This window comes from Gorilla gorilla, chromosome 4 (assembly GCF_029281585.2).
Source record: "Gorilla gorilla gorilla isolate KB3781 chromosome 4, NHGRI_mGorGor1-v2.1_pri, whole genome shotgun sequence".
Classification (NCBI taxonomy): Eukaryota; Metazoa; Chordata; class Mammalia; order Primates; family Hominidae; genus Gorilla; species Gorilla gorilla.
The window spans coordinates 158,582,994-158,606,334 of NC_073228.2; the positions used below are offsets into that span (position 1 = coordinate 158,582,994).

The 23,341-nt window shown below is 49.2% G+C and overlaps 1 protein-coding gene across 7 annotated transcripts in view; it reads left to right on the forward strand.

Moving 5' to 3' along the window:
- Positions 1–23,341, forward strand: part of LARP1 (La ribonucleoprotein 1, translational regulator) — a 134,917-nt gene that overhangs the window by 71,255 nt on the left and 40,321 nt on the right. For 2 of the 7 annotated variants that reach the window (XM_019027240.4, XM_019027242.4), the window contains exon 1: positions 1,447–2,264. The exons of 2 other annotated variants lie outside the window; for them this stretch is intronic. In XM_019027240.4, coding sequence (XP_018882785.1) covers positions 1,829–2,264 — 436 coding nt within the window. In that variant the 5' untranslated portion in view covers positions 1,447–1,828. Of the gene's footprint in view, positions 1–1,446; positions 2,265–3,126; positions 3,363–23,341 lie in introns of those variants that run through there. 3 more of the 7 variants (XM_019027241.4, XM_055387266.2, XM_055387269.2) reach the window with 3 other exon arrangements.

Below are 23,341 nucleotides of genomic sequence, written 5' to 3' on the forward strand. Positions count from 1 at the left end.
TTCCAGGCTGTTATGTTATGTGAGCACGTGGGATCACAGCCAGTCAGAAGCCAGGACTTCTCCAAGTGAAGTCATAAGCACCAAAGGGATCTTGCTAGACACGCAGATTTCTGGGTCCAGTCCCAGACCGAGCCTGATTCCTAATACTTTGGCATCTGCGTTCAAAGAAGTCTTTCCTTATCACCCAAACAAAAGTAGCCCATCTAGTCTAACTGATTACCACAGTTTAACTATTGTCTTCATAGATACTAGACAATAATTTGTTTATCCCTTGTTTATTGTCTCTTTCCCCACCTTAGAATAAATTCCATGAGGATAGGGATTTTGTTAGCCTAGTTTATACCAAACCCGTTTCCTAGAACCCTGCAAGGCCCCCACATTACGAGGTCAGTAAGTATTGAATCGAATGTACACTGAAGTTTGAAACTGCTGTCATACACTGCTCCTTCATTTTACAATAGAGAAACTGAGGCCCACGAAGCTGGAAGTCACTGCTGCAGAGATGGTAAGGGGGCAGGGCCAGGATAAAATCTCAGATCTCAGAAGTCCCAATCCAGGGACGGTTCAACTCCGCCCAAAGCAATTCTTTAGAAAAAAACGACATCCACTTGAAAGAAAAGACATTTCCTGCCCATAAATACAAGGTTTCGCAGCGGGGAGAAGGGCCTGGCCTGGGTGAGGGCTTTAGTAATTCCGTTCCCACTTCCTAGGCGCCCGCTGCCAGCAAGGGCTAAAGACTCGCTTTCCAGGCCCGGAGTTGAACCCATCTCCGGGTAGTGTCGAGGCCAGGCCCGGCGGCGGCGAGGCGCGGAGCACAACCCACTGAGGTGCGGACGGCTCACCCAACCAAGGTCACCCGGGCGGAGACAGAAGGGGCCAGGCCCGCCGGGCACAGGGGAGGGGGCGGCGTTGGCGCGTCCTCGGGGCGGATGAGGGTCCTCCCTTCGGCCTCCTAGAAGTCAGGAATGACACTAATGGCTCCTTCCCCTGAATCTGACACCCAGCCTAAAGAGCACGAGCAGGCCCGGCAGGCCGCGTGGCCCGGTCCCATGTGCTCCACCTGAGGCCGCTCTCACGCGCTGGCCCTTTAAGATACCTCCCCTCCTCGCCCAGCCTTCTCTCCTATCCCCGTCAGCGCCCCCACCGACAACTCCCGAATTGCATCAGGCACGTGCTCGCCCCCGTCCGGTCTGAGCGTCCCCACCCCCAGCCCGGGAGGTGCTCTGAGGAATCGGAGACGAGGGGCGGGGCGAGGGGCAGGACCGCGGAACCGTGCGCGCGCGCTCCCGCCGCCTCCTGCCCGCCCGTCGCCCAGGGCCCGGCCGGCGGGCGCGCCCCCGCTGCGTCGTCCCCTCCCCTCGCCCGCCGCGTCGTGAGGCGCGCGCCCGCCCGCCGCCTGCCGCGGATCGCGTGGTCTGCTTGGCTCGCCGCGCCTCTCCCCCGTCCGTCCATATTGCTGCAGCCCCCGAGCCGGGAAGCCCGGGCCGCCCCGGGGGCGGGGGGGAGGGAGGGACGGGACTAGAGGCCTGCCGGGCTCGGGGTGGGGGCGTCTTGCGAGGAACGGGCGGGGGGGGACGCACGCCTAGGAGGCCTGGACTGCAGAGTGGGGGGCCTTCCTCCCCCCCCGCCCCGCTAGTGGGCCTCGGATTTACGGCGGCTGCATCTAACTGGGAGGGGGCCGCACCTCGCGTGAACCCCGACCCTTCTCTGCAGGGACTGGGGCCCAGCGCCCCGGAGGAAGGCGTCGCGGGCGCTCTGCTAGCCAAGTTCGAGGCGGGGGAGGCAGCCTCGGGCGCGCCCGGCTTCTCCGGGGGGGGCGGGCGCGCAGATGGCCACTCAGGTGGAGCCGCTGCTGCCTGGGGGCGCCCCGCTCTTGCAGGCCGAAGAGCACGGGGGGCTGGTGAGGAAGAAGCCGCCGCCGGCGCCCGAGGGCAAGGGCGAGCCCGGGCCAAACGACGTCCGCGGGGGGGAGCCGGACGGCGGCGCTCGGAGACCCCGGCCGCCCTGCGCCAAGCCGCACAAGGAGGGCACCGGGCAGCAGGAGCGCGACAGCCCGTGGCCGCTGCAGCTGCCCGGCGCCGAAGGCCCGGCCATCAGCGACGGGGAGGAGGGCGGCGGCGAGCCAGGCGCTGGCGGAGGAGCTGCCGGAGCCGCGGGCGCGGGGCGCCGGGACTTCGTGGAAGCCCCCCCGCCCAAGGTGAACCCGTGGACTAAGAACGCATTGCCGCCGGTCCTGACCACCGTGAACGGACAGTCCCCCCCAGGTGGGTCTCCCTCCTTGCCCTCCTGGGTCCGGGGGCCTCTTCCGGGGACATGGGAGTCCCCTCCCCCAGCACCTCCAGGGCCCCGGGGTCTGCTACCGGTCATGGTGACTCGGGACTTTTTAAAATTGCCTCCTGGTTGATCCTGGTCGCCGCGCCCTCCCCCCCACCGTACACTCAGGGACCTGCCGCTGCCCGAGGGCCCGGCCTCCGGGAGGCTACGGCCACCGCCTGGGCCGCAGCGGTTAGTGGGCAACGGTGTGGTCCGGGCCTACCTCGTCGGCAGAGGGTGGGCGCTGGTTTCAGTGAAACGATCCCCACCGCATGCTGGTGTAGGAGACGGTTTCTGGTTTGAACCTTCCTCAGGAAGCCCCTCTTCCCACCCCGCCCGGCGCTCCCCGTTTTGGTAGTGTTGCGAGCGTCCCCATGTTGTAAATGTTTAATGAGCATATGTCACGGGCAACCCAGTGCCCGGCGCGGAGTACATGCTGGCCGCACGGATGCGGGGATTAAAAGTTAACAAGTTTTGTTCTCGGGGAGATGAAATTGGGCTGTAGAATCGCCATTTGGAGACGGGTTGAGGGGTCAGTTGTGGGGAGAAGAAACCCATCGTGTCATCGAATTCGGTGGTTTCCCTCCCCGATCCCGGGCACCTTCCGCCTTAAGAAGGAGCCCGACGGCGAGTGTGCTGGGGGAGCCAGTTAGGAGGTTGGCGGAAAATGTGAGTCGGGTGAAGGGCCTGCGGCGACTTGAGGGGCGTGTGGCGGCGGGGGAGGGAGTGGCCGGCCTGGGCGGGCGGGTGACAGTTGGGCGCCATGCGCCGCGCCGGCGGCCCGCGGGCCGCTCGGCCTCGGCGTTCGGTGCGGGCCGCGGCGCTGGGGGTGGCAGGCGGGTGCGGGCCCGCGGCGCGGCCCGAGTGTGCGTGTGCGCGGCGCGGGTGTGTGCGCGTCCCCCCTTCCCAGCATTCCTCTGCAGCCGGGACAACGTGGTGCCTCCCCGCGCGGGGAGCGGCATGTGACTGCCGACCGGCGCTCCGCGAGTCCTCCCTCTCCCTCCTCCGCGTTTTGGTCCTTTTTGGACCGTGCCCCTTTCCGGGGGGAGGTAAGGGGTGCAGGAAATCCCGGCAGAGCCGTGTCAGCGTGGGGGGAGAGGCGGTGCAGAATATGGAGTCTGCTCTTGCACTGCCTTTGCCGAGAATAGATCGTCGGCTTGGGTGGGGGGGGGGCGCGCCCACTCTCCTCTCTCGGCCGGCGTATAGGGCGGGTCTCCATTCTTTGGTTTTGGGTCCGTTTGTGGTGGGTCGGTTTTAAAATTGTCTTGTAGTTGGAATGATGGCCTCTGGTCGTAGCCCTGGTGCTTTTAAAAAACTCCTCTCCTGCCGTAGCTGGTTGAGGCTAACTGGTTTAAACCATCAAAAATAAAGGGGGAGCTTAATGTCTTCACCGTCAAAGGAGTAGAAGCACTGCTAGTCCTAGGGAAGCCAGAATAGCCAGTCCTGAAAACAGCATGTTGCAATTTTTATTTCTTTTCAGGTTGCTTCATTTGGAGGAGGGGACATTTGGGGTTTACTAACAGTCCTTCATACTGTGTTCTCTTCCTTCCCCCCTCCTCCCCTTCCCCCTTCCTCCCCTTCCCCCCTCCTCCCGTTCCCCCTCCTCCCCTTCCCCCTCCTCCCCTTCCCCCCTCCTCCCTTTCCCCCCTCCTCCCCTTCCCCCCTTTCCCTTCCAGAGCCCTTTTATGCAAAAGACAGTGCTGAAACCTCCGTTTTCTTTCAGTCCCTCCTATCCACCCACAGAGTGAGGGAAAACAACTTTAAAACACTCTTTGGTCCTTCTCCCCTCTTTAAACTCAAAAGGGTATAATCATCCCCGGGAGAGAGCACTCCTTTTAAATGGGGCTACTCATCCTGGCTTGGCTAATGGTGAACCTACCTTGTGGGTTTTAAATCAACCGTGACATCAGGTGGTATTGGGTGCCTGAGCTGGCATTTTGTGTAAGTCCAGGAGCCCTTGATAGTGTGCATCACTGGGGTTATTGATCGTGGGAAGAAGACAGCTTGGCTGGCATCTCACCTTTTCCTCTGAGTGGAGAAGCTGACTTGCTTTAAGTGCCGAAAGCAAAATTCTGAGTAAGGGTAGATTTGCTCTGTTATTGTTTTTTGGAATCTTAAGGCAAGAGAGTGTCTACTCGTTGGTTTAGAACCTTTGGAATAGGTTTTGACAGCCTAACTCAAGTTAATCCAGTAGCTTCTCTCTCTAAGCCTGTTGTTAGGGCTCGTGTGCATTTTGAGAGAGAATTCTATGATTGGGTTGTCAGTCTGGTAAGGCTAGATGGTGACCCTTTCTCTGGAGCCTACGTGGATCTCTGAAGTGCTTTTCCTGCCCTGGTTTTATTTACAGCTTCGACAAATTTAAACGTGACACTAGTGGAGTGGCTGTGTGGTCTTGGGAATTTTTGTGTTCTGTGATGCACATGTTTTTGGGAGTCTACAGAAATGAGTACCTCATAAGCAAACTAAAAGCTTTCCAAAGCTTGCTGTAAATGCCTATTTTTAGCCTTACTTTTGGCTCAAATGTTGGTGTTTTAGTTCTTTAAGGGACACATGCAGTAACTAGTAATAAAATATGTTTCGTGATATCTCTTCTTTCTTGTGGGGTTCTGTATTCTGGTTTAAGCGTCCAAGTCTTACATTTGTAGTTTTAAGTCTTGGGATTTGCATTTTGGTTTTTTAGATCTCCCTCCCTCCCCAGAGTATTTTTAAATGTTTAAAATTTTTGCCTTATCCTAGCCATACCCCTTTTAAGTATAAGATCCAAGACGTCTAAGTTAAGAGATGATACATAGCGAACGTTTTGGGGTCAAACTGAGTGGGTTCAAATGCCACTGTACCACTTGTTAGCTGTGCTTCCTTGGGCAAGTTATTTAACCATTCTATGCCTCACCTTCTTAATTTGTGTAATAGGTATTTATGATTCACCTGCCTCATGGGGGTATTACCAGCATTCATTGTTATGATAAGTGTATTTAGCCCAGTGCCTGGCAGGTAGACATTGTTACTTACTCTGGGTCTTAGTGGGACTTTTCCCTGGGTCTCTGGTTTTCTCTACCTGTAATATGATGGGGTTGGTGAATGCAGATCTTTCCTTTTCTTGTGTTATATAAGTACTCCGTGAAATGTATGGGATCTGTCTCCTTAAAACTTGACTTTTGCTTATCCACAGACATGAAGGGCATGGGATGGATAATTTAAAGGTTGCTGACTCTTAAGAATTAGCTATTTTTTGCTTTGGAATGTGGTGAGATGAATTTTTAAAAAATAAGTTTTAACTTTTTAGTTTGCCTTTTGTAAAGATTTTCTTTGGGGGGAGTTGCACGTGTGCTCTCAGGGATATGAGGAAAAGCCAGCCTAACTGGACTGAAAGTTTGCTGTGGCTGGTGCACGTGTAGTGCCGTGAGACTTGAGAGTACAGATAGTCCCCAACTTATGATGGTTCAGTTTATGATTTTTTGACTTTATGTTGTTGGGAAAGTGATACATATTTATTGGAAACTGTACTTCAGGTACCCATACAACCATGGTTTTTCACTTTCAGTACAGTATTCAATAAATTAATTACATGAGACATTCAGCGCTTAAAATAGGCTTTATGTTAGATGCTGTGGCCATCCGTAGGCTAATATAAGTGTTCTGAGTGCATTTAAGATAGGCTGGGCTAAGTTTTTTTTTTTTATTTTGTTTTTTTGTTTTTTTGTTTTTTTTTGGAGACAGTCTCGCTCTGTCACCCAGATTGGAGTGCAGTGGTGTGATCTCGGCCCACTGCAACCTCCACCTCCCGGGTTCAAGCGATTCTCCTGCCTCAGCCTCGAGAGTAGCTGGGATTACAGGCATGTGCCACCATGCCCGGCTAATTTTGTATTTTTAGTAGAACGGGGTTTCTCCATGTTGGTCAGGCTGGTCTCAAACTCCCGACCTCAGGTGATCCACCTGCCTTGGCCTCCCAGAGTTTTGGGTTGGGATTACAGGCGTGAGCCACCGCGCCCCGGCCCTAGGAGCTACTTCTGATCCTGCTCATGACCAGCAATGTGGACACCGGCAAACGCTTTGCTTTCTCTGTGCCTGTTTCTTCGTCTGTAAAATCAGGGTATTAGACTAGGTCTAAACGTCTTAAAAGTTTTCTAGTATCAAAAATTTTTTTCTAAAACTCCCTTCCCACAAAAGAAAGAAACCAAAGTAGAGCTTTATATGTGTGTAGCTTTGTATTTGCGTTGTGATTAGGAATCCAAGCTCTCTGGAGGCTGGAGAAACTCTTCCGGTTTCAGGAGCCTAAGTCGATGGCTTGGGGGTGTATAATGGAGCAACCAGACATTATGTGCCTTACAGTGTCTGAAAGCACACAGCACTGCACTGAAAATTTCCTCCACCAAATAAAAACTGAACCTAAATCTAACAGAACCATAGATCCAACTGCCAATTTATAGGGAAATGGGGCTACAGGAACAGACTAATTAGCCATGAGGTAGGCAGTTATTCGGTTTCTAAATGTGAGAAATTCTACAAGACACACTATTTCCAATAAATAAATGGCATTTTTTAAAGGGAAGAACTGTTGCAGATGAAGAAAGTTGAGACATCAGTCGTGCATTGTTGTGGATCTTGTTTGGATCTTGATTCTTGACCAAATGTCCAAAGACATTTTGATGACAGCTGAGGAAATTTGACTAAGTTAAGAAATTATCTTATTTTGTCAGGGGTGGTAATGGTATTATGATTGTTTTTAACTGTGTAACTGGATATATTGTGCACCCGCACCTAAGAACTGTTAGGTTAGTCTATTACATAAGACTTAAGGCTTTTTCCTATTGTGCACTTGATCTTAGCCAAAAGGCCAAGAAGCAATATAGTGTGAATCACTTTCTCTTCATCTAAGGAAAGGTCACAATTAGGACACGCTTTGAAGGGGAGAGTGGGAGGCAGCTTTCATCGGGAGCCTTCAGCTGGCCTGGCCCCTTTCCTTTTGCACAGGTAGTTTGAGTTTCATACTAACCCGGAAGTGAGTGCCTGCCAGGTAGGGGAAGGTTTTTAGGAAGTGGTTTTTGGCCATTTGGGAGGTAGAGGGTAGTCACAAGCTTTCTTGAACTCTGAACCTCCTGAGGGTCGGGGTCTTTCTGCTGACCCACCCACTGTCTATAGTGGGACCTGAACTGGAGTAAGCAATCTTAGTAGCTGTTACTGAGCACCCATTCTCTTTTCTGGGAGGTGGGCAGGGTGGGAGGAGGAGGAGGAGCAGCTGGCCTGAAACTACAAAAACCTCTTTAAGATGGAGAGTTTGGCAGATGGGAGTGCCCCTGTTTGCAAAACCCAAGACAGCTCAAAGGGAGTAATTAGGGTGTTGGGGCCACTGGAGGTTCAGCAGGTGCCTCAGTCCAGACTCACAGACCTCCCTGGCTGGTCCAGAGTGATCTAAGGGAGTGGCCAGGAGAGAGGATGGCCTTACCTTGCCTGGGATTCAAGAAAGGAAGTAAGTTTTGGTACCTCGCTGGTGAAAACATGGGAAACAGCACATCAATGTGAAGGGAGAAGGTGATGGGATTTAAATTAGAACATGGGCAGGGACTTCTCTCTGCTCTCACTTTGTGACCTTAGATTGTTTGTCTAACCTGTTTTCCTTATTCACAGAATGGGGCTAATCCCGGTGCTGAGGTTGTTTAGAGGGTCAAATTGCTGTTGAGTATGGGGCACTACAGTTCATGAATTGAAAAAGTCCTGCTGGGCGCGGAGGTTCACACCTGTAATCCTAGCACTTTGGGAGGCCGAGGCGGGCGGATCATGAGGTCAGGAGTTTTAAGACCAGTCTGGCCAGCATAGTGAAACCTCGTCTCTACTAAAAATACAAAAAAATTAGCCAGGCATGGTGGCGTGTGCCTGTAGTCCCAGCTACTCAGGAGGCTGAGGCAGGAGAATTGCTTGAACCGGGGAGGCGGAGGTTGCAGTGAGCTGAGATCGTGCCACTGCACTCCAGCCTGGGTGACAAGAGCAAGACTCTATCTCAAAACAAAACAAAAAAAAAAAACAAAAAAACCTCCTACACAGAGGTAAGATGTAAGTTTTTTTTTTATTTCAGAAGATTGCATTCCAAAGCCAGATATTGGTAATTACTCACTCTGAGGGTTTATCTGTGCCTTTCCTGAACTGAGTGGATAATCAGGAGTTAGCTGAATTTTCAACAAGGGGTATTTGTGGTAGTTACCAGGGGCAAATGGCCAACTTCCCATGGCTAATAGCCTGGGATGTCTTCCTGAAGGATTTTCCCAGAATCAAGGACAGTCCTAGTGTGGCACCTTTTTTTTCTTGGCTGAACCTTTAGACTGGCAAAGCCCTAGGTGTGGGGAGGGGAGGATTGTGGGTCTTCATAGATGAATTTTGTAAAGCCAGCTTGGTAGATCTGTCATATATGGCGTGGGACTTCTCCATCTCAGTTTGATATGCTGTTAGTAAACCTAGATGATTCCTCCATGACAGGCCTTGTTTACAGGCCACTTTGTAATTACTCTCCAAACTAGTGGTAACCACCTTACTCTCAAGACATACATTCCAGCCACTCAAAGTTGCCTTTTTCTTTGCCTTAGAATGGAGTTGCAAGCTTCTCAGAGGAAATTAAGTCCCACAGTAGCCAGGAGCCATCTAGATAAATGATCTGATAGAGATAGGGCTCTGTATGGTTTTTGCTCTGCTTTTCACTTAAACTAATTTATTTAGGCTCTTGATAATTCAGAGATAAGTAATAGTAGTGCAGTAGTCACCATTTACTGCATTTACTGAGTGTCTCACCTGTTCTAGCCCAAGTGATCTGCTAAGCAGATGCTTTTTTTTTTTTTTTTTTTTTTTTCTTTTTTTGAGAAAGAGTTTCTCTCGTTGCCCAGGCTGGAGTGCAGTGCGCGATCTCAGCTCACCGCAACCTGTGCCTCCTGGGTTCAAGCGATTCTCCTGCCTCAGCCTCCCAAGTAGCTGGGATTACAGCCATGCACCACCACGCCTGGCTAATTTTTTGTATTTTTACTAGAGATGGGGTTTCTTCATGTTGGTCGGGTTGGTCTCGAACTCCTGACCTCAGGTGATCTGCCCACTTCGGCCTCCCAAAGTGCTGGGATTACAGGTGTTAGCCACCGTGCCTGGCCCAGCAGATGCTCTTTTTATTCCCACTTCACAGATGAGGAAAGTGAGACTCAGGAGACGTTAAGCAACTCTGTCCTTCTGATTGCTCAGACAAAAGACCTTAAGATCATCCTTGCCACCTGTTTTTTTTCTGGCTGGTTGTAGTGGCTCACACCTGTAATCCCAGCACTTTGGGAGACCGAGATGGTAGGATCATGTGAGCCCAGGAGTTCAAGGCTGCAAGTGAGCTGTGATTGTGCCACAGTACTCCAGCCTGGGCGACAGAATGAGACCCTGTCTCCAAAAAGTAAATGTCTTTTTGTGACCCCACATGTAATGTACTAGTACATCCTTTGACAATTAAACACTGTGTCCTGGCCGGGCACAGTGCCTCATGCCTGTAACCCCAGCACTTTGGGTGGGAGGCCAAGGTGGGCAGATTGCTTGAGCCTGGAAGTTTGAGACCAGCCTGGGTAACATAGGGATACCCCATCTCTTACAAAAAAAAAAAAAAGTACAAAAATTAGTCGAGCATGGTGGTGCGTGCCTGTAATCCCAGCTTCTGGGGAGGCTGAGGTGGGAGGATCACTTGAGCCTTGGGAGGTAAAGGCTGCAGTGAAAGATGAGTGTGTCACTGCACTCCAGCCTGGGCAACAGAGCAAGACTGTCTCAAGAAGAAAAAGCTGCCTGGGTGCGGTGGCTGACGCCTGTAATCCCAGCACTTTGGGAGGCCGAGGCAGGTGGATCACCTGAGGTCAGGAGTTCAAGACCAGCCTGGCCAGCACAGTGAAACCCTGCCTCTACTAAACATACAAAAATTAGCTGGGCGTGGTGGCATGCGCCTGTAATCCCCAGCTACTCGGGAGGCTGAGGCAGGAGGATCGCTTGAACCTGGGAGGCAGAGGTTGCAGTGAGCTGAGATTGCACCATTGCACTCCAGGCTGGGTGACAGAGCAAGACTTCATCTCAAAAAAAAAAAAAAAAAGCTGCATCCAGGTTGGGTGTGGGGGCTTATACCAGTCATCCCAGCACTTTGGGAGGATCACTTGAGCCCAGGAGTTCAAGACCAGCCTGGGCAACATAGTGAGAGACCCCATCTCTTTAAAAAAAAAAATTAACTGGGTGTGGTGGTGCATTCCTGTGGTCTGAGCTACTCTGGAGGCTGAGGTGGGAGGATTGCTTGAGCCCAGGAGGTCGAGGCTATATTGAGCTATGAGCCACTGCACTCCAGCCTAGGCAATGCAGTGAGACCATGTCTCAAAAAAAAACACAAAACAAAACTGGCTGGGCATAGTGGCTCACACCTGTAATCCCAGCACTTTGGGAGGCCGAGGCGGGAGGGTCAGTTGAAGTCAGGAGTTTGAGACCAGCCTAGCCAACATGGTGAAACCCAGTCTCTACTAAAAATACAAAAAGTAGCTGGGCGGCGTCGTGCACGCCTGTAATCCCAACTACTTGGGAAGCTGAGGCACAAGAATCGCTTGAACCTGGGAGGCAGAGGTTGCAGTGAGCCGAGATCATGCCACTGCTCTCCAGCCTGGGCAACAGAGCAAGACTCTATCACAAAAAAAAAAAAAAAAAAAGAAACAACAAAAAAAACCTATGTCCAGATCTAAATGCTTTTACCGCCTCGTCTCTTGCTGGCATGGACCATACGTCATCATTTCTCATGTAGATTTTTGCAGCAGCCTCTTAACTGGTCTCCTATCACTCCTACTTAAAGCCCTCTGGTAACTTCTTAGCAGAGTAAAATCCAGAGTCCTTAGAGTGTTCTCTAAGACTGCACTTGATCTGGTCTCTGTCCACCTAACCTCTGACCTCATCTTTCATCACTTGCCCCTTCTTCACTCATTCCCTTCCAGCATCAGTCCTCACTTCCTGAAACATGTCATGTACTCTTTGCTTCGGGTCTTATGTTCTGTAGTGCTCTTCCCGCAGATCACTGTGGTGGAAATGCCTTCCCAGACCACCCTATATAGACTAGCAAGTCCTGACCTTGGATTCCCTCTCTCCATCCCTCTTACCCTGCTTCATTTTTCTTCTTAGTTCTCCCCCCCGCCCCCGCCGCCCCAAGGCAGGGTCTGAGTCTGTCATCCAGCCTGCAGTGCAGCAGTGCAGTCACGGCTCACTGCAGACTCAACCTCCCAGGCTCAAGTGATCCTCCCACCTCAGCCTCCAGAGTAGTAGCTGAGACTACAGGCACACGTCACCACGCCTGGCCAGTTTTTTAATTTTTTGTAGGAATGGGGTCTCACTATGTTGCCCAGGCTGGTCTTAAACTCCTAGGCTCAAGCAGTCCTCCCACCTCGGTTTCCCAAAGTGCCAGGATTACAAGCATGAGCCGCGGCACTTGGCTATTTTTCTTCTTAGCTCTTATCACCACTGGGTCAGGGACTTCGATACCTGATTACGTTTGTATTCCCAGTACCTGCAGCAGTGCCTGGCACAATGTAATAGGCAGCTTGGTGAACATTTAGTGAAAGAATGAATGAATTGCATATTTTTAATGGCATTCATTCATTACATTTTGAGTGCTTACCATGTGTCAGACATAGGGGATACTGCAGTGCATAATAAAAAGTCTCTGCAAGAAACATATGCACTCAAAATTCAGTATGGAATACGTTGTGTAGGGAATCCCAAAGTATGGAATTCTTTGGCAGTGTAGCAGGGGCACCCAATTCAGTATAGGTCAGAGAAGTCTTCTAGAAACGGGAAGGATGAGTAGCAGTCACCTGAGAAGAAGCCTGGAAAGAGAACTCAGTTTTGGTTGAGGAAAGGCCCTGGTGTTCAGGGAACTGAGTTCCTTATGGTTTTAGTATGGATGATTAGAAAGTAAGGTAAGCAGTCCTGCCTTGTAATCTGTGCTGAATTCTGATTTTAGCTGGAAGGAGTGGAGAGACATCGAAGATTGTATGTGAGGGGAGTAGCATGGTCAGATTTTTCCTATTGAAAGATGACTCTGGCCACATGGCAGAACGTCTTGGGTTAAGAATAGGTGATTTGGGGTTTCCCATTTGATCCTTTAGGGCAAGGTTCCCAGATTACAAAATGGAGCAAATTTCCAAGTCATTCCTGAAATGTGGATCTTGGGCAATTATTAACTGTCATCACTTAGGGGTAGAGAGTGGCCGAGGTTTATGGGATATCTCAGATCCTTCAGAAGGCTACATTATCCAGAATGCATCTCATTTGCTGGAAGAAGCACAGTTGCTGATGAACTGGTTGAGCTCATGCTTGCCTGCTTGCCCCTGCTGCAGCTGGCTGGGTGGGAAGAACAAGAGGCCCTGAAAGTTGTAGAAGGGGCAGTGGGGCAGGCTTCCAGGTGGCAATCGGCCCCCTTCTCCTGGGGTGGTCCACATGGCTAGGCTTCTAACCATCAGCTGGTTTTATAGCTATGCTGAGAACAGTGGGTTTGCATTTGCCTACAGATAGGCTGCTACCCTGAATTCTTGAGAACATTGGGCTATAGTTAGGCTTACCCAGCCCAGTTTCCTAGTTGTCAGCACTGTCTCCATTGCTGTGCCCTCAGGGCCTTGGTTTTCCCTTCCTCCTTTCAGAGAAGAGGGAATATTTGGAACTGGAAGGGCCTCAGAGGTCATTCAATCTAAACCTCTCATTTACAGGTTAGGAACTTCAAGCCCAGAAAGGAAATAGGAGTTGTTCAGGATTCCAGTCAATTCAAAGCGAGGCTGAGACTTGAACCTGCTCCCACTACAGTTCTGTTTTAACTCTACCTCTGGAGGAAGAAGTAAAATGGGGTAGTTGAGCATGAACTTGGGACAGTCAGTCACAGTTAGCGCAGCCATTTACCCACTGAGTGCCCTTGGATAGGTTGGTAACTTCTGGGCTTCAGTAAATGGGGCTATAGCTGGAGTGCCCACGTACTGGGATCATTGATGAATGTGAGCTAGGTGAGTATATAAAAATACTCAACTGGAGCCTGGCACATAGTAATACGTGGTAATGGGAAGAATGTTGAATGTTCTTCTTTTGAGGCCCTGACTTTGGCCCAGTCTTCAATTTGCTTAACAGAAGTCAGGTGCTATAGCTGGCCTTCCTCTGTTGTCCTGGGTCCTCTTCCCCTTGATTGCTGCAGTTTGGTCCTGAGTATACACAGGAAGGTAGCCTACGTGAACTCTCAGAGCCAGTTTTTCTGACCTTGCCCTAGGCTGGCTCATGCAACTCCATATTGAAGTGGAATTTAAGGACTCACTGGGGACGATAATCTTGACAGTGAGAAGCTCAAATTGTGGTGCTTGAGAATGCCCTAGTGTTAGAATGTCAGAGATGAGCTCAGGCGTTTTGCAGTAAAACTCTCCCACTCTCTTTCATGGCTTTCTGCAGCTTTGAGGTTGTTTGAAGAAGCAGAGCTCTCTCTGATTTTTCTGTTCTGTATATGTATTTCCTGTTCTGCGTGTATATTAACAGTGGTAGGAGGAAGAGGCACCAATTACATGGATGGAATAGCCTGGTTTTGGAGCCCAGTGTAGGGGTGGGGTTTGGAAATGGTGAGTGCAAGGTTGGGTATGGGAGGCTGGATGCTGCTTCTAGGAAATGTGGGAGACAGGAAATCAGGAACACCTAGAAGAATTGGCTCACTGGGCTGCATGCATCCTTCTATGAAGAAGGAATGGTTGAAGAACTAGGGTTATTTTGCCCAGGGAATCAAAGCTTGAGGGTGCAGTGGGAAATGCTGCTTGTCTTGAAATACAGGATTTTGATAGATCTTTTCCACTTGGCCTAAAGCTCTGATGGCAGGTGAGAGATGAAGGGTTAGTAGGTTTTGCCTATAGTCAAGTAGTAACTTTTAACAGTGCCCCTAAATGGATTCAGTTGTCACAGGAGATACTGAGTTCCTTGACATGGTAATATTTGGGACAGTAGTTTAGAGCATGATTTGTTGTAGGGTTCTGCAGCTACAAGTTGGCAAAATACTTTTCAGATTCATTCATTCAGAAAGTTGTGAATACTGTATCTGTTAGGTGTCAGGCCCTGAGATTCAGAGTTGTAAACAAGACACATTGTGGCCATGGTGGGGCTTATATTCTGAAAGGCAGAAGTCACCTGTCAGTCCAGCCCACTGACAAGTTTTGATTGACTTGCATGTAAAAACACTTTAAAGTAATCATCTGTATTTAAAAATCAAGAAAATTATCTGGAAACCTAGGGAATTCTAGCTTTAAAAAAAAAAATCAGAGTCAATAAGCAACCACTGAATTATGTACCCTATTTTTTATTTATTTATTTTTATTTATTTATTTATTTATTTTGAGACGAAGTCTCACTCTGTTGCCCAAGCTGGAGTGCAATGGCGCAATCTCGGCTCACTGCAACCTCCACCTCCCAGGTTCAAGTGATTCTCCTGCCTCAGCCTCCTGAGTAGCTGGGACTACAGGCACGCGCCACCATGCCTGGCTAATTTTTGTATTTTTAGTAGAGACGGGGTTTCACTATGTTGGCCAGGCTGGTCTTGAACTTCTGACTTCGTGATCCACCCGCCTTGGCCTCCCAAAGTGCTGTGATTACAGGCATGAACCACCTTGCCCGGCTGTATTTTACTTTATTTTTTTGCGTGATCTCAGCTCACTGCAACCTCCGCCTGCTGAGTTCAAGCAATTCTCCTGTGTCAGCCTCCCAAGTAGTGGGATTACAGGTGCCTATCACGCCTGGCTAATTTTTTGTATTTTTAGTAGAGACTGGGTTTTGCCACGTTGGCCAGGCTGGTCTTGAACTCCTGACCTCAGGTGATTCGCCCACCTCGGCCTCTCAAAGTGCAGGAGTTAAAGGTATGAGCCACTGCCCCTGGCCAAATTGTGTGCTTTAAATGGATGGGTTGCATGGTATGTAAATTATGTGAATAAAGCTGTTATAGGGGAAAAAATGAGAAGACCTAGCCGCTCTGGACCTCTCATGACTGCTGTCTGATAGCAGGGCCCAGCCTCCCTTTAGGTGAAGAGTGCCACAGCTTGGCTCTTGTAGGCCCTTGAGTTTGCCGTCTTTTATCCAGGCTTCCTTCCAACGTGAGGTCTATGGGCCCAGACTTTGTGTATTTCATCATAAAAACGAGAAAGGACAGCAGACTGCCTAGCTCACAGAGGAACATCCTCATGGGAGAAGAATGAGAGGAGGCGGTGGGGACGTGGGGACGACTTTAAGGCCTTAGGGTAGGAGTTGCACTCAGTAGAGGTGAGGTAGGGGGAGTGAGTGTGATGGAGAGATAGGACTCACCTAGCTTTGTGGCCAGAGGCCCTGGAGCAGCAATAGAAAGCTCTCTGAGAGTTAAGGGATGGGCTTGCCAGGTGAAACTGAGTTATGTTAGGCCCCAGTGAGACTTTGCTTCCCTCCTCTCATCTGCGAAATGGATATAGCATCTTGGATCTCAATCTCTAAGGCTCTGTTAAGCACAAACACCCTGTGTGATCAGTCTCAGAGTATAAAGGAGAAAGATGTGGCTAGAGGCCTTGTGGCAGTAGCTGGGGGCAGCTTCAGTGAAAGTGTTGGGGAGTGCCTTTCATGGTGAGCCAAGATAGGATTGATAAGGAGACTGGTGGTGAACCTTCTAACCTGGAGGAATAACAAGTACCAGGTGGTAATGAGTTTAGAGTTCTCCAAGGAGCAGAGACAAGGCCTGTATGAATGAGGGGAGAGAGACACAAAGAAATCAGAAACAGGAGGCCTTTGGAGGCCAGCTTAGGGAGTCTGGATCCTGTTCTGAAAGCATTGGAAGAGGTGATATCACCTGATTTCTGCTTTAGGATTACCCAGTTCTGTGGAAAATGGACGGAGGAGGTAGGGGGAGGAGGCAAGGTGGAAGCAAGGAGACTCCTTAGGAGACTACTTCTGTAGTAGTCCAGGAAAAAGATGGAGAGGAGGGGGATGATGGCATAGTGACTTGGGCCTGATTTTTTTTTTTTTTTTAACTAGCTGTTTTGTCCTGAGACTAGACCACTTAAAGAGGAAGCTTTCTGATTGCTATTTCATATTTCCTCCTCACTTCTCACACTGTCTAGAAGCTGAATTAGTTGCACTATACCCTGATCAGAAGGGTAGTTTAGGCAGGCATTTTACCCCTGGTTTTGGATCTCTTGGCCCCAAAGCCAGGCTAAGGACAGGTGCTTCCCTGCCTAGGCTACCTCTCCCGGCCTGTCCCTGGCTCCCTCCCTGCCCGTCCCTGGCTCTCTCCCTGCCTCAGGGTAGAGGTGGAATGAGGGTATGAGAGAATAGCCTGAGACACAGGCAAGGGCATGGTTGGGAGGGCAGTCCAGGAGGTTGGGACTGATCTTGATCCTGAGTCTGTATGCCACGGTTTTTTCTTCGTGACTTCTTGTCAGAAACTGCTGTGGGTTTTTGATTTCAGGTAAGATCCTCAGGGCAGAGTCAGAGCAAGCTGCTGGAGCACAGTCTGGGAATCCAGACTGGAGTTCTCATTTTAGTCCCACTCTCTAGTTTCTCCTGGCTAGAACTTCATTTCTCACAACTTTTATAAAGGGATTGGATCCTGGCCGGGCACGGTGGCTCATGCCTGTAATCCCAGCGCTTTGGGAGGCCGAGGCAGGTGGATCACCTGAGGTCAGGAGTTCAAGACCAGCCTGCCCAATGTGGTGAAACCCCGTCTCTACAAAAATACAAAAATTAGCCAAGCGTGGCAGCAGGCGCCCGTAATCCCAGCTACTCGGGAGGCTGAGGTGAGAGAGTCGCTTGAACGCAGGAGGTGGAGGTTGCTGTGAGCCAAGATCGCGCCACTGCCCTCCAGCCTGGGCAACAGAGCGAGACTGTGTCTCAAAAGAAAAAAAAAAAAAAAAGGATTGGATCCTGTGCTGTCATGTGCAGTGCTTATCAGTGAGTAATAGCCTTTATCATGTCCTTGGGCTTGGCCAGGTGTCCTAAAATCTGCCTCATGGGTAGCTTGCCTTGGTGAGGACAGATGCCCCAGGAATCCAGGCCGGAGTTCCTGGAGACCCTCTGCTAATCTCATGATTATTGAACTTTCAAGCTACCACATGCTGCTATTCACTGTCACCATTCATTTTCACAGTAACCCTGTGGGGTCTAGCTACAGTGACAATCCTCATTTTACGGATGAGAAAACAGGTGCTCGTAGAGGTTCACTGATTTGCTGAAGGCTTCACAGTAGTTAGTAAGTAGCTGGGGTTTGAGCCCATGGCAGACTGACTCCAGAGTTCATGCCGTACACATCATCTGGCTTTGCATTATCCCAGACCACAGAATTGTACATATCCTGCCAGGAAAACTGTTGGGGGGGAGAGAGGACTCGCACAGATCTTGAGCTGCTGATATCTGTATAGGGCTGTTATGGCCCAGCCTAGATGCCTCAACTCTGCCTCCGCTGGCAGGGTGGGCTCTGGGGACATAAGCCAAGTGGGTATAAGCCAGGCACTGATCCTGCTGGGGAGCTCTGGCTCTTCTTCCCCTAGAGATGTTCCTCTTCAGCTCTGCCGGGCCACATGCAGGCCTGCTGGAAAGACCTTGTAGTTTTTCACACATGGCCTTAGGGTCAGTAGGAAAGGTTGGGGATGGGGTTCTCTACAGGCTTTGGAAGGCTGTCTGGCTTTGTGTTACCAAAGAGGACGGAAAATACCCTATGTGTTGGGCCTTTTAACTTCTTTCGAAGGGGAAATCCTCAGGTTGCTCAGGCAACACCAATTCATTGTAGAAAAATGTCCAAATATATTTTAGCAAAAAGAAAAACAACCCCTTGGTAATCTGTCCCACTAACCAGCAAATATACAACGCACATGAACATAAGTACACATATAAATATAATAAGCATTGATGGGATTGTGTATCTTTCTAGACCAGTGCTAGCCACGTAAATTAAAATTTTCTAGTAGCCAAAACAGGGGAAATCAGTTTCAATAATCTAATATATTCAAAATGCTGTTTTAACATAATGTAAAAATAATGAAATGTACATTCTTCTTACTAAGTTTTTGAAACTTGATGTCTTTCACACTTAAACTTCTTGATTTGGGCTAGGAACATTTTAAGTGCTCAGTATCCACATATTGTGGCTCGTGACTATGGTATTGGATAGCATATTTCAAGTGTGCGTAAGAGTATACATATATATACACCTTTTTAATAAAAAGACAAAATGGGATCATAGTATAGTAGCCTTCCCGTTGTCTATGGGGGATACATTTCAAGACCCTCCAGTAGATGCTTGAAAGTTCAGCTAGTACTAAAGCCTCTATATGTTTTTTCCTATACATACGTAACTATGATAAAGGTTAATTTGTGAATTAGGCGCAGTAAGAGATTAACAACAACAAAATACAACAATTATAACAATATATTGTAATAAAAGTAATGTGAATGTGGTCTCCTTCTCAAAATATCTTTTGTTTTGTTTTGTTTTTTGAGATGGAATTTTGCTCTTGTTGCCCAGGCTGGAGTGCAATGGCATGATCTCAGCTCACCACAACCTCTGCCTCCCAGGTTCAAACAATTCTCCTGCCTCAGCCTCTGGAGTAGCTGGGATTATAGGCATGTGCTGCCACACCCTGCTAATTTTGTATTTTTAGTAGAGACGGAGTTTTTCCGTGTTGGTCAGTCTGGTCTCGAACTCCCGACCTCAGGTGATCCACCTGCCTCCCAAAGTGCTGGGATTACAGGCATGAGCCACCGCACCTGGCCTTTTTTTTTTTTTTTAAAAAAAAGACCTTGCTGTTCTACCCTTTGAGTTACTGTTGGGACAACTGGGAAGAGGGAAGAGTTGAGATAAAGAACAAGGAAGGCTCCATGACTGGAAGTTTAGTCCGCCCAGTTTTTGTACTGGAAGGGCTTATTGCTGATTTCATTAAGAAAACGTACGAATGGGGGCTTCTGTCACCTCAGAATATCTTGTACTGTACTCACCTATTTTGGGGTCTCAGTTGACCATGGGTTACAAACTATGGCTAGGGGGGCAGGGATCCACTGTATTGTAAGCTATATATTTTTTCCATTTAGAAACATAGGCTTTCAAGGGGACTTAATCTTTTTGTAACCCTCAAAGCCACCTTAGGAAGGAAGGTAACAGTTTGCTGTTGAGAGAAAGGTTAAGGAACTGTGGCTGTGAAGGCACATACCCAGCTGCTACCTGTGAGCCCTCCACTCTTTCCCTGCCCTCTGCAGGCACGCTGGGGTTGAGGCCTCTGAGCCTGGGCCACAATTCACATGCACACATGTGTAAGTGCATGTTCCCCCACAGCACTGTGCTGGGGGAAGCAGGCCCAGATAGGGGAAGATACTTAACCGAGCTGCCACGCAGGGATAGGATATTTAAAACACAAGCACCCTGAACTCCCAGTCCAGTGTTCTTTTCACTCATCTGCCAGATTCTGAGAGCTTCCTGCCTGGTTTTGGAACTACTTGAAGTACAAAGAGGAAACTAATGGAGGGTGGGCAAAGGCCTTCCACTTGGTTTGTCTGGGAGTGCCCTCAAGTCTACAGCCTACCCCGCTGATGGAAGCAGGCCAGCACTGGCCTGTCTCTTGGGGAGAACAAATGTGGATAGGCAGTGGGAAAAAGACCAGTTGGGCCAGAGTAGTTGCAGAAAGGAACATGGGTTGGCCTGAGTCAGGTTGGGACATAGAAATCTCTAAATAATTGGTTTGTCCAACAATCCTGCACCCCTAGTGTGGGCACAAGTGCCTCACACTAGGCCACTTTGTGACAAGAATGTCATGCAGGTTTGAGATTTGTAGGAGCCTGGCTTCATTTTTTTTTTTTTTTTTTGTTTCTCCACACCTAAACCTGTGCCTCAGTTTTTCAGCCTGTAAAATTGGGCTGCTTCTTAGATATGCCATTGGCCTGCTGCTGGCCTCCTCCGTCCCTTTGGAGGAGGGCTGAGGATGAGCAGCTGACTTGGGTTAGCCCTCAGATGAAAGGGACCAGAGTACTGATGATTGGGGGTTTAAAGACTGGATGGAGTTTAAATACTGGATGGATCCAGGGAAGCCAGCCCTTCTCTGCATCACTGCATCCCTGCCCCATGCTTGTTTGCACTGCAGGGAGTAGCAGCTATGGCACCCAGCAGCCCTGTGCCAAGTCTCCAGGCTGGGGAGGATCTGCTCCAGGGGGTGAGGGGGTGCCTTGGTTTGCACTCTGGGAGCCAAATTCCCTCGAGGTGGGATATTGCTCAAGATGGCATTTGCCAGAGCTGAGGAGTCTAAGGCACCATCTTTTCATTTCTCCTGGGGTCTAGTCTTATTACTGAAACCCTTGGATATAACGGGTTGGTACTAACCTTTGGGAAGACTTAATCTCTTGCATTTCCTCTGAGGTGGGATTGGAGAGGCAGTAAAGGTCCCTATTGGCTGTTGCTGGGCTTGTAGTTGCTCTGGGATGTTCTCTGCTATCCCTGCCCCAGGCCTTTTCTGCCCACATATCATCACTGCCATTGCCCCTCTGAGGTGGCAGCTCTTTGGAGATCCTAGACTTGAAGCAGGTCGGAATCTAAAAGGGCTTTGGTCACTAAGAAGCCGTCTGGTCACTTCTTTTACAGAAAACCAAGTCTGTATCTTGACCAAAGTCTCTCAGGTGGCACCAGGGGGGATCACAGTGCCTGCATTAGGATTTGTAGGCTTTGTTTCCTTGAGGAAAGAAACAGTTGAAACTCAGTAATTTCAGGGAAAAAAAGAAAAACAGGAGGCCCTTTGAATGGTCGGTGCTGCCAGGGTGGAGATCAGAAGAGGACTAGGGCTGGATATAGTGGCTCACACCTGTAATCCCAGCGCTTTGGGAAGCCAGGGCAAGAGGATCACTTGAGCCTAGGAGTTTCAGTCTAGCTTGGACAAGATGGCAAGACTGTCGCTACAAAAATTAAAATTAGCTGGGTGTCCCAGCTAATTTAGTCACAGCTACTTGGGTGGCTGATCCAGGAAGATTGTGTGAGTTCAGGAGCTTGAGGCTGCGGTGAGCTAGGATTGTGCCACTGCACTCCATCCTGGGTAACAGAGTGAGACCTCATATCTAAAAAACGTAAGTGAATAAAAACAAGAGCTTCAAATACAAAAATTAGTTGGGTGTGGTGGCAAGCACCTATAGTCCCAGCTACTCAGGGGACTAAGGTGGGAGGATCACCTGAACCCGGGGAGGTCGAAGCTGCAGTGAACTGTGATCACGCCACTGCATTCCAGTCTGGGTAACAAAGTGAGACCCTCCCTCAAAAAAAAAAAAAAAAAAAAAAAAAGCGACCCCCTGAGGCTTTGGTGCTTGCTGGAGCCCAGGCCTTCAGGTTGCAGATGGTTCTAGAGCATTGCCTTTGCAATAAACAGTGTTTCTGATTCTCGACTGTTTTTACTCACATCATTCCCTTTTCTGAGTTGCATTATCCCCACCTGGCAGGTGAAATAACGGGCTCAAGAGGAGTGGATTCTGGTGGCCTCGGTCCCCTGTAGGGCCTACAGGCTTGATCTGGAGCCTTTTGGGGACAAGAACCTAATGTTTGTTTCCTGCAGTACTGAGAGGGGTTTGGGGTAGCCTGGGATTTCATATCCTTGGAGTCAGATACCTTCTCACTGGATAACCTTCGGCTAACCACTTAGCTGCTTTGAGTCTTCTAAAACTGGGATAATAGTCCCTCCATTGTGAGGACTAAAAAACTTAAATGCACAAAAGGGGCACGGCAGGAGGCCTGGCTTCCTGAGGTAAATGCCTAGTAAGTGGTGGCCATTATTACTATTATTAGTATTTTAAAATAAATATGGCCGGGCTTGGTGGCTTACTCCTGTAACCCCAGCACTTTGGGAGGCTAAGGTGAGAGTATCCCTTGAGCCCAGGAATTCAAGACCAGCCTAGGCAGCATAGCAAGACCCAGTATCTATTTTATTTTGTATAGAGACAGAGCATTGGGTGAGCAAACAGATTTTTAGGGTAAGAGAAGCTGTTCGGCTGTGAGGCAAAAGCAGGTGGACAATTCCCTTCAGAACCTTCATTCTTCTGGCAAAGCCAAGTTTTGGAGCTTGTTACAAAACTTAAACCCCAGCCCAGACTGATCCCTTGTGACCTCATATCTGTCAGGACACTCATCATGTGGCTTCTTGGATCACTGTTGGTTCCTGGTGCTGGAGATTAGACTGGTGGGTAAAGGGAGAGTACCTCCTGCACCTCTCTTCTGGCTGCTGTTTGTATGTGTAATTGAAACTACCTGCTCTTGTAAACCAATTAAGTCCTGTCTATACAAGTGAGACCCTGCACTGGGGTTTGGAGACCTGGGTTCCTTCCTGGCAGTCTCACTCATTGGCAGCTCAGTTCTTAAACATTAATCTGCCATGAGCAATTGCACAGGAAGCATACAACTGCAGGTGTTCAATTTATGCCCACCTTCTTAAATTAATTTCTGGAGTTTATAGAGGGAGTCAAGAATCTGCATTTCTCCCAAGCCAGCCCCTCTTCCCAGATGCCCTGTAGACCACAGAAGTGGTATTGCAAGCCTGCTAGCTCACTGATCTACAGTTTCTACAACTGTGAAGTGAGTGTTTTTCAAACTGCCTTCTGCTCAGGAACTCCTGCTGAATGGGAGTCACTCAGTTTAGTAACATTTCTTTTGGAACAGCTCTGCTATTTTTCTTTTCAAGAAATTTAAGTGTTTAATACATACTAAGGAATATAAATCTAAAATAAATATCAAAACAACCCAAGTACAGTCTCGTGTCACTTAACAACAGGGATACATTCCGAGAAATGTGTCATTAGTTGATTTTGTCATCGTATGAACCTAGAGTGTACGTACACAAACAAATGGCACAACGTACTATGGACTTAGGTTGTATGGTATAGCCTGTTGCTCCTGGGCTACAAACCTGTGCAGCATGTTCCTATACTGAATACTGTAGGAGTTGTAATACAATGGTAAGTATTTGTGTATCTAAACATAGAAAAAGTATTGTAGGTCGGCCGCGGTGGCTCATGCCTGTAA